The sequence below is a fragment of the Chaetodon trifascialis genome, chromosome 15 (genome assembly GCF_039877785.1).
Source record: "Chaetodon trifascialis isolate fChaTrf1 chromosome 15, fChaTrf1.hap1, whole genome shotgun sequence".
Taxonomy (NCBI): Eukaryota; Metazoa; Chordata; class Actinopteri; order Chaetodontiformes; family Chaetodontidae; genus Chaetodon; species Chaetodon trifascialis.
Window position 1 is genome coordinate 10,173,738 of NC_092070.1, and position 11,291 is coordinate 10,185,028.

An 11,291-nucleotide genomic window follows, 5' to 3' on the forward strand; every position below is an offset into this window, starting at 1 on the left:
ATTTGCTAAACTGTTCAATGTTGAACCATCAAATGTGTCTGACAGACCACAACAGGACACAATGGAGATTTGCTCAAGACTGACTAAAATTTTCACACTTCCTTTGAATTCTTTGCTGAATTGACTTCAGGTGTGCTTTAACATACACTGAAAAAGTGCATTTATGGTCAAAAATACCTTTATGCATTTGCAGCAGGTTACTGCATTCGCAGTGGCAGGAGTTGTCACCTTTGCACCAATCCTTGATGTTTGTCACAACAACCGCTACAGATTCCTTGTTTCATGACTGCAATGATGTGTGGCAGCTGTTATCAGGGCCTAAATTGGTTCAGTGTGGTTTCTATTTTTCTGGTCATAAACTGTTTATTCAAACTGATAATACAATCACTGATGCCACAGACCTTTGGTGGCCTTTCCTCATCAAGCTCTTTGTACACTGTCCTTCAGTGTTTGAGGACATGCTGCTTGAGGCAAATTGACGACTGTGCCACACTATATTTCCATGTTGACGTCATTGTACTCCAAAGGATATTCAGTGCCCTGGAAATGTTCCTCTATCCTTTCCCTGATTGGTATCTTATCTTTTCAGCAAATTTCAGACAGATTTGTTTGGAGTGTTCCTTTGTCTTATGGTTTTGTTTTTACAAACCAGCAGTTGGATCCTCTGCGTGCAGGTGTATTAAACCCAAAATTTCTTGGCTACAGACATTTGATCTACATTCAACTTAAAATGCTCCTCTGGAAGCACATGGCTGCAACAGTAATGCTTTGGAGAGGGGTCAGAATCCTTGTTCAACCATTTATTTAGCTTTTTATATCAATAGTGAACTAAGATTCATAAGACGTGTATTTTTACATTGCCATAAAAGCTTTTTTTATTGTTAACCAGTGAAACAAAAAAATCTGTGAAGGTGGTGGAATCTTCTTACAGGCACTGTATGTCGAAATGCAAATAAACATACAGCACAGACATGTGATTCCATGTATATTACAGCCATTCAGTGTATGTGACAACACACATGGTTACGTCATCGGACCACATATAGCAAAAAACTTGTTAAAAAAAACATCACCATTTCAAATAGGGAGGAATGTGTGTTAGAAAAATGACTGGCATCCACCCAACCACCGGCTTACCAACATGACCTGGGAGTGGGGCACTGAACTCTGCTGCGGTGGAGCTGCTCAGTGACTCACTGTCAAACACTGGTTATAGTGGACAGCTCCCAGTTGCATGAACTGGTAAAGAGAGTAGCAGCTTACATGCACACACACACATTTTCTTACACAATGTTTGCAACTGGTTTGAATGTGTGACACTTAAATGCAACGCAGGTGGTGAATGAGATGGAGCATGCATGCTCAACATGGCCTCCATAAGCAAACAGTTAAAATAAATAAAACTAAATAAAAACACTTCAGTCTCCAGCCCATTCACTCAGCCATTCCTGACACTGCCTCCTCTGCTCCTCACTCTCCTCCTCAGTCCTCTGTTCCCTGCTTCCTTTCCTCCTCTCCTCCTTCTTTCTCTCCCTCTCTCTCTCCTCCTCTTTGATCTTCCTCTCCTCCTCCACCCTCTGCTCCAGCAGGGCCTCCACAGTGGCTGAGAGTGTCCGTAATGAGCGCTGTGGGAGCCACTTGGGATCATCCGTGGGGACAAAGGGGTCTCCAGCCGAAACAAGCAGGGGCTGAGGTTCCAGGGGAATGTGGAGCAGGTGGGCGTGCAGCATCATGCGATAGGGAGCATCATCCGCCCCCGAGCTGTAGGTGAAGTCCCCAACAATGGGATGGCCTATTGCGCTGCAGTGGACCCTCAACTGGTGGGTTCGGCCTGATGAGAGAAAATGGCGGTGAGGAGCCAGAAAAGGAGACTTTTCACAGCTGTGTCAGAGCATTTTCATGAAATACACGTTATCTCAAGGTCAAAATAATCCATCTATATAGTCCTTTCTCCAAAGTATTTATCCAGTAATATATAGAAAAAAATGCGACACTGGTACAGTATAATTACTGACAGATCATTCACAACAGTGTACTAGAGGGAAATGAGTGTTGTTACCAGTGAGTGGCTGCAGTAGCACCTTGGTGACGGGGTCTCCATCATACAAGCCATACTCCAACACCGTCAGCTCAGTTTGGCAAGGCTTGGGGTTCTCACAGCCTGACAAGGAGGATGGGGGAAGATCAATAAATAATAGCCTGAAGTTATCTTTCTGTTGCACTTTCTGATCAATTCTACACAACCTTCGGAAAACATTTTTGACTTTGACTTTTGAATGAATGAGTAGGCAGGCAGTGTAAATATTTCACTCATGCCAAGCCTGCATCATCAAAGAGTCAACAATTCATTTCTATCACTATCAATCATCTCAAACTCTCTGTGTATATTGATTTGTTTTTTAACTTGATGTGCAAGTTTTTACTTACCTCAAAAACAGAGAATCACACAAGGACACAAACAAAAAACAAATTGGTGTTTCTGATGAGAATTTAAAAATTTAAATCATCTTTGAACACACACACACACACACACACACACACACACACACACACACACATTCATTTCCTGGAGCGTTACCCTAACCCTAACCCTAACCACTATTTGCCTGTTCCTAATCCTACACCTAACCTAACCTAACCCGTAACCCTATCCTCAGTCTGCATCCTAAAATTTAATGATTTACATTAAGGGGACCTGCATTTTGTCCCCATAAGGCAGGTGAATCCCCACAATGTGACTGTGTAAACAGATTTTTGTCCCCACAACATGATAAATACCAGGTCTCTCACTCACACTCACACTCACACACAGACACATTGCAAGTCAAGCCAGGTCCATGTACCTTCTGTTCCCTCAATACACATCATGTGTGTTTTTCCTTCTGTGGAGTTCTTGCCGATGGAGAACTCCAAAGTTTGTGTCTCCTCTTCCACCCAGCCACGAACCTGGGAAGCAAGAAATTCTGAACTCATTTTCTTGCAGATCTTCTTAATCACCCCACATAGAGACACATATGGTAAGAGCTCTGTTGTGCGCATATGTGTAACTGTGCTTGTGTTACAACCAGGGCGAGGTAGGCCTTGGTGACAGTGCGGTCCTTGAAGCAGCGGTATGCTCGGCCAGCAGCGGCCTTGTTGAGGGCGACACAAAGGGCGCCACTTGTGGAGAAATCCAGCTGATGACAGAACCTGTTGTGGAGAGAGAAAATGATTTGAGGCTACGACTCTTGGTGAGCATGATGTATGTGAGGTAATCTGTTGTGGTTCTGACCTGAATCCATAGTAGGTGCTAGGGTCTGCCAGCTGAGGGAAGTGTTGCCGAAGTTGTGCCTGCACGGTGTGTTTCTCATACCACATCTTGCTGTCAATGCGGATGTCCCAGTGCTTGTCCACCACGATGTAGTCATCGCTCTGGTACAGCACACGCAGGCTCTCCAGGCTGGCAGGCTCCGTGCTCATTGTGCTCAGCCTTTAACTGACACCTCTCATACAGCCCTGCAGAGACAATGATGTTGTCTTCATATTTCACTGTGTAACTCTCATTTTTACTGAATCAGGCAGTGGCGCAATAAGTACTTCAATCAAAGTATAAATACGACAGTGTAAAACGACTCCGCTGAAAGTAAAAGTATCATCAGCAAAATTAACTTGCAGAAACAAGAGTAAACTTCCTTGTTATGGAGAACGTCCCCTTTCGTACTGTGACATTATCGCTTGACTATTATTGATGCCTTCAGTGTCGGCACCATCTCAGGTGTTCTGAACTTCTTCGTATACTGTTGGTTGATTTAACCTGTAACAATACGCCACAGTTTATAAACCGATCATATGTGTTGATATCAAGCACAGTACCAAGTTTTAAACAAACGTTGCTGTACGTGGAGTGAAAACTACAATATTTCTCCCTGAAATGTAGGGTACAAGCAGAAAGAAGCATTTAATGGAGGTAAAGTAAAAGTTGTACTTCAATATACTTGAGTAAATGACCTGAGTTTCCACCACTGAAATCAGGCAGGTAGACACTGTGGTTCAAAAAGAAAACACTGGCTGCGAACAAAAAGGACAAAGCTGTAAAACAGCGTCATCGACATTAGCGTAAAAGAACGTCTTAACCACATGAACTTGAACACAACATCCAACTCAACAGTTAAGTTAATGTGAGAGGAGCAGCTGGTTGTAACCTCTCCTACAGCATACGTAGTTTTGTTTTGTTTTTTGTCTCTAAAAAATAATGTGTCTTCTGCCATGAGGATAAGGTACAAAGCACGAATGCTCTATAGTAACACCACCCGAGTAAACGTTGCTTTGAAGAGTCGGGAAGTCAACTTTTTGATGAAGTAGCAGCAAATATATGCACAAGCTAACATGTTAGCACCGTTGGTTTGCTAACGACCGTATGCTAACAGCTTATGATAACTAGCCATGTGCTGGCGTCATAATACTGCGACTCTCTGGTTAAATATCACCAATTACTAGCCAAGACTAAGTATTTTTGATATACCAAGAGAAAGCGTACATTTACAAAAAGAGAGATGTAAACAAATCCACAAGTGGTGCAATACGCTGGCTCCTTCTTCTTCTTTATGTGTTATGGCGGAAACGAACCAATGTGAAAACCGTATAGCGCCATCTACAGTACCAGGATGCGACAGTCTCGCTCACGTTCACATTTCACTGAGGTTTATTTGCCAGTAAAATCATATCAAAAGCTGCAGTCTAATACAGAAGTTCTGCATTAAATCCTCCTTAAAGGTTATAATGTTCCGTCTTTGTTGAAACTGTTTCAGAGAGCTGTTGATTCAGTTGTATTGCATTACACAGAGAAGTGTTTGTGTTATTTAGTTCACCCTCACTGATATGAATGGTAACACTAAATATGGTTTATAATAGATGTCAGTCAGCAGTGTCAACCACCTCCTATATTCTGTACATGTTGCTCAGATGCCTGTTGGCCTGTTTTAACATGTGGCTGCTGGTCCCTTTTCTTGATGCCATTTTCCAGTGTTTAAATAATAATATATGGCTTTCAAAACGGTTCCCCTTAATATTTTAATAAAATCAGACTTTTACATGAAGTATTTATACAATAATTTATTAACTGATTTGAGTGGCTCCAGCAGGGGAGGCCACTTAGGTGGCTCAAGTTCGTCTTCGTCATTCAACCAGACGTTAGGGCTGACCTCCTGTGTGTGGCAGCTGCACCTGGACCGTCTACAGGTGACGGGGGCACCATCACACCTGTCTGAGTGCCTGGAGCCTCCTTCACACGTGTCCTGGGTGCCTTTCTCCTGTCTCTTTTCCTCTTTTTGCCCTGTAAACAAAAACAAACAGACCACACCATGTGAGCTGATGAAGACTCTTTGCAGTGACTGTGTTTCATTCGCTCTCGTGCAGTGACGTGTGAGCTCAGTGTACTTACGTAGTTTTCCTTGCTGGTCCACTCTGGGTGTCGCTGGGCGTGGAGGAGTCGTTCTCTCTCAGCCTGCTCGTAGTATTTGGCCTGCTCCTCGTTTGACAGAGAATATCACTGTGGACAGACGACAGCACGTATGTTAACACACACGTAAACCAACATAAAAACATTCACAGACACAGAAATATGCACACAAACTATTTTTTTGACCAAACTTTGATGAAGTTTGTAACATTGAGTGAGTGAAACACACAGAAGCAGCACACTTACTCTGTGACACACAGTGAGACTGTGTGGGGTCCTGGGTCTGCTGACGTTGGCCTCAACGTTTGGCCTCTGCTCCTTCAAGAGGAGCATGAAGGCATTTGCCGGCTTTTTGACGTAAGGCCGATCGTCCTGCTGCTGGGTTTCATGCTTCCTCTTTCTACGGGACGAAAACAGAGTGAGAGCTCATGTCACCACTGTGGAAATGTTAAGAGAAGCTCAATAATACAAGACGTGTGTAAATGTAACCTTGTCTGTGCTGTGCTGTGCTGTGCTGTGCTGTGCTGTGCTGTGCTGTGCTGTGCTGTGCTGTGCTGTGCTGTGCTGTGCATTAAAGCCATTAACAGACACTGATTCTAATATATTCATGCAGACATGTTTGGTGGACAAAGAACCTGAAATCAAACAATAGCTGACAGAAATTAAATATAAGAAGACTGTGATTTGATGAAGAGTCTGGCTTATTGATGGTGACCACTGTCACAGATCAAGAGCCAGTCAGAAAAAAGACAAACATCCATTTTGATCCAAACTGTCCAAAGCAAACTTACTTTGAGATGGAGGTGATGGGTGGAGCAGCAGCAATGGCAGGTGGAGGGAGAACCTGTGGGAGCTCATACAGCAGCTCTCCATTCCTACACAGATAAAGAGAGACAGACAGATGCATCAGACAGTTGAAAGAGTGTGTGTTACGATGCAAACTGAAGCTCAGTCTCTGTGTTCACTCGTGTGTGTCTTTGCATTGATGTGTGTGTGTTACAGTCGTCCAACACAGTGCAGGTTTTGGGTGAATCCGCCAGGGAGCCTCATCGCTGGTACATCGTTATTCTGGATACACAAACACACACAGAACAGGTGATTAGACGAGATGCAATGGTGATTTTTGTCCACCAGGTGTCAGGATTTCCCCTCCCTATAAACTCTAAGAACCGTTTGAATGAGCTGATGTGACATCTGTGACATGTGGCAATAAGCATCCACCATCAATAAGTATCTGTATCAATACAGGTATTGATCTACTCCTAATGGCCTCATCTATACTCAGTAGCTTACCTGTCCCTGCCTACACGCCTGATGGTAGACCAGGTGACCGAGCTGCACGATGTTGTTTGGTAACAGTGGTGGTCCATAATTCATGGTGAGAGCTTCCATGAATGGATTTTGCTGCTCCTGGGTTGAAAAACTCACCATATCCTCGACCCTGACCCTCTCCTGGTTCAGGGGAGATGTTGAGTTCCAACCCAACAGGAACAGGAGGAAGAGGTGTCAGTGGAGTAGGTGGAGGGTTGGCTAACAGATCATAGATGGTCGCCTGGAAACCACCTCTCCACAGCACTCAGTCGACCTCTGCTCTGAAATCCATTTCAGGAGCAGAGACGATTGTCCTGCAGTTTGCTGTCCCTGATCAGTTCCAGCAGAAACTGTCTGGTTGTCTGGTTACTGGACTCCTGTCACACACACTGAGAGAAAGCTGCTTTTTAGACACTTGACACTTTCATGAGGAGTAACATCATATATTATAGAGCATTTTATACTCATTTAGTTCAAAACATTTCTGCAGCAGATATAATTACTTTGCAGATACGGATTTGATATGAATTTAGCGAATAAGCAACATATGAAGTTGTTAAATTTAGCTTGAAGTGGACCAGCTCCAACATTAAAACGCTGCTTATATGTTCATGCATCAATAGTAATACTGCAAAATTATAATTACGTCATAGTGTGAGTCTTTGAAAGGACTCAGTCTGCATGATGAGAACTTTTAACATGACTTTTACATTTCTCTATTTTTTAGCTCAGCAAGATTTGAAGGCAGCTGGAACATTTCCTTGTATAATGAAGTATTTTCCCATCATGGTATTACAGTGCGCGTGCCTCACAGCAAGAAGGTCGCAGGTTCGATTCCCGGGTCGGGCCTTTCTGTGTGAAGTTTGCATGTTCTTCCCGTGCATGCGTGGGTTCTCTTCCTCCCACAGACCAAAAACATGCTCATTAGATTGATTGGTGCCTCTAAATTGTCCTTAGGTATGAGTGTGAGCGTGAATGGTTGTCTGTCTCTATATGTTGCCCTGCAATCGACTGGCGACCGGTCCAGGGTGTACCCCGCCTCTGGCCCGTTGACAGCTGGGATAGGCTCCAGCCCCCTGCAACCCCGAAAGGGATAGGCGGTATAGAAAATGGATGGATGGACAATGGAGTACTATTAAATGTATCATGGACATGAGTTTGTGATCAGAAAGCTTTGTAGTTCATGGTTATATTTGGTTACAGATAAACAAAACACTCATATTAATGGAAACTTATTCCAAACTTTTCTTCTGATATGAAGTCACATCTTTCTGTTTTCTGCGACTAAATCACATGAACAAAACACAGTTGAAAACTGAGAGTATGAGTACAGAAATATATGGCAGAGACGGGATGAGTGAGAAAATGGACGGGGAGACGGTTTCATTCAGTGTGGGGGTCACCACTAGACGCTACTAAATCCCACACACTGGTCCTTTAAATATGAGCGTAACAAAAAAGCACCACCCCTGCACTGCAATCATCCTCTGTGCTGTGGATCCATATTTTCTTCTTGTTCCAAACACTAATAATTTCTCCACAGTAATTCCATCAAGCCATGATCTCCTCATAGTTCAAAGCTCACAAATTATTAGCAAAGCGCTGATTGTTTGGAACATGCTGTGCTGAAACACGTTTGATCAGAGCAGACTCTGTAACTCTGTAAATAATCCCTGCACACAGCCAGGTAGAAATGTGTTTTCAGCTAAGAAGATCAAGAGTCATTATGTAATTGGCATTTCATAATGCAGTCTGCTCCCCAGTGTGTGTGTGTGTGTGTGTGTGTGTGTGTGTGTGTGTGTGTGTGTGTGTGTGTGTGTGTGTGTGTGTGTGTGTGTGTGTGTGTAAATCAGACAGGTGTTACTACAGAACAGGATTCAAATGAGGCGTTGTGTCTCTATTTTTGGATTTATGGTTACTGTTGCATAACTTTTCAGAGCAAATCATCTTAGAGAGTTGAATGGCAGATTGGCATGTTTACCTGGGCATGCATTATGACAAAAACACATCTCACACACACACACACACACACACACACACACACAAAGATGCACGTGGCACTACGCAGTTTCAGTGGAAATCACAGATGTTCCAGTCTGATGACAGAGAAGACGGAGAGGACAGAGGCTTCGCTGACAGACATTGGACACGTTCATTATGATGCCTTTCATTAACAAGGATCTCCTTAATCCAAAACTGGATCTTCTTTTGCTCTCTAAGCTATAAAATCTCAGCCATTAACTGGAAATATTGTCACATTTAATATAAGCCGCTTGTGAAGAGACTTGAGGAGGAGTGGTTCATCTTTCGTTTTGTGCTCTGTGAATGAAAACCCACCTGGATGCTGTATTTCTCTGGATGAAGCTGACTGCATGCTGTCCAAGTTGACTTTCTCCATCTTGGATTTTACCCTTTGCCCTCTTAGGGTCTTGTGAGGAGTTTTAAAACTCGGTGCAGGACTGAAACCAGTCTGATAAATGTGCCTGCAATCCAGCTGTGTCTCAGGTCAAACAGGTGTCGTCTGTTCCCTCCACAGGTGTGAGTATGTGTGCAGATCATTGAAAGTGTCTGTGTGACATTATAAACAGTGGACATCTGATTCCAGAAGAAGCCCTTCTGGCTTTTGCAAGCTTTCTCCTACTCAGAGATTTTTCTCTGTCACCCAGCCACACCGTTAGAGTTGTGATCTGCCTGTATGAGCATGCAGAATAAATCCTTTCTGCAGGCTCGCTGTGAAGAGCCCATAATGACATCAGACTGGGGCCTCCTGCTGCTGCTGGCGCTGCTGCTGTTGGCGCTGCTCTATGCCTTCCTCTACCTGCCGGCTGCAGCCCAGCGAGCCCTGCTGGAGCAGGCGCTCAGGAGCAACAACACGACCACGGCAGTGACCACACCCGGGAAGGAGGACTGGCTCACAGATGAATAGGACGGATGGAAGCACATCAAGAGCTTCATCGATGGATAAGTAGACATGAGACAGCAGAGTGATCAAGGACGCTGACCTTGAGTAGCATATTTATGAAAAAACTGATTCAGTGGGCACTTTGGATTACCTGCACTCCCGAACACTCCTCATATGTGACTGCATTTTCAGCTGTTCTTCATGAGCTATAAGTGGTTGAATGGTATCAAAGGATGATCTATGAGAGCAAAACATTGTTATGAAATCAAATATTAAGTGACAAAGCACTGATATCTTATTATTTTGGCAACAGAAGAAAGGATTTATCAGTGGTTTGCCAGTAGAGGTTGAGAGATAATCATTGATGCATCTTTAAAGTGGTGCCAATCCATTTCCTCTCTCATTATCTAATGCTGTTTCAAAGAAAGAAAACAACACTGGAGCAGACACGCAAATATGCAAAAGCTTGAAATTTCGAGAAATACACCAACATTTAGATGAGGAGATTGATGCTACTCTTATGTCAATATAAAGAACAGACAAACGGGGGGGGGGGGGGGGGGGGGACAGGAGACAAAAGAGAAAACAAGGGGAGGAGACTGTAGATCTCCACAGTGGGAGCAATTTTCTTGTCTAATTCTCAGTAAGAAAGCAAGTAAGTAACAATTTACTTAATTTTGCAGCGTTGCTTTAAAATCACCAAGATATGGTCCAAATACATGTGATTATACAAACACCATACTCTCTCTCAAACTCTGTTTGGCCACTTTGCTCATTTCTCTCTGTGTTGGAGAGCAGAAAAACCCAAAGTCAGCAAGAGTAACTTCATTTTGGTTTTGTTGAGAGTCACAATACCAACAGTAATCACAGTATTTCAATATGAGCCAAATATGAGTCAACTGAAGGGACACATATTGATCTGCTAACTGGGTCGACTGGGTTAATGGCTTTGAATTCTAATGAGGATTTGCTTGTGGTTTTTTCTTGTATCAGTCATTATTCAGTATGGAGACGGAGACTTGTGGATATTCTACAGCTGAATTCATCTTTGTATCGCCTAAAAAACTGAAACAGAAACAGCAATATGTGTGCTGCATGGTTCTGATGGTAACATCTTTTGTGTTATTTCATACTGAAGACCACAGTGTTGTTTTCTTTACATGCTTTGGCAAAGGATTCACAAAACCATCTCACTGAGATACAAATGAAATGAGATGTTGAAACTGTCACCAAGGACATTTCTGTGTAATGTTTTACTTATACGGTGTAGTTGAACATAGTGTTGTCAATCATGTGATATAATAAAACACCATAAACTACTATCATGATCAGAGACTGCACACTTTTTCCAGTTAATGTAAAGCTGACAGTCCTGTTTGATTTTTAAAGAGTAGTTTGACTTGGGGGAAATATGCTTTAGTTTAAGACATTGATGCCACGCGCATGTCTGTACAGTAAATATGAAGCCAAGCTGGCAGCAGCCAGTTAGCTTAGCACAAAGCCTGGAAACAGGGAAAAACACTGAGCCTAGTTGTGTGAAGAGGTAACAAAAACACCCAGCCAATTCCACCTGCAGCACCTAAACTTCACTCATTTACATGCTGTAACTTGTTTAATTTACAAGGAAATTTAAGTGTAAAG

At 43.1% G+C, this 11,291-nt stretch overlaps 1 protein-coding gene across 1 annotated transcript; it reads right to left on the reverse strand.

Annotated features, from left to right (window-relative positions):
* Positions 1–786: 786 nt before the first annotated feature.
* rpusd1 (RNA pseudouridine synthase domain containing 1) lies at positions 787–4,620 on the reverse strand. Its single transcript, XM_070981079.1, has 6 exons — positions 4,517–4,620; positions 3,272–3,495; positions 3,066–3,189; positions 2,844–2,946; positions 2,060–2,161; positions 787–1,831 (listed from the first exon to the last, which is right to left on the reverse strand). The coding sequence occupies exons 2-6, from the start codon at positions 3,457–3,459 to the stop codon at positions 1,419–1,421; spliced, it is 930 nt and encodes a 309-aa protein (XP_070837180.1). The 5' UTR covers positions 3,460–3,495; positions 4,517–4,620; the 3' UTR covers positions 787–1,418.
* Positions 4,621–11,291: the final 6,671 nt, after the last annotated feature.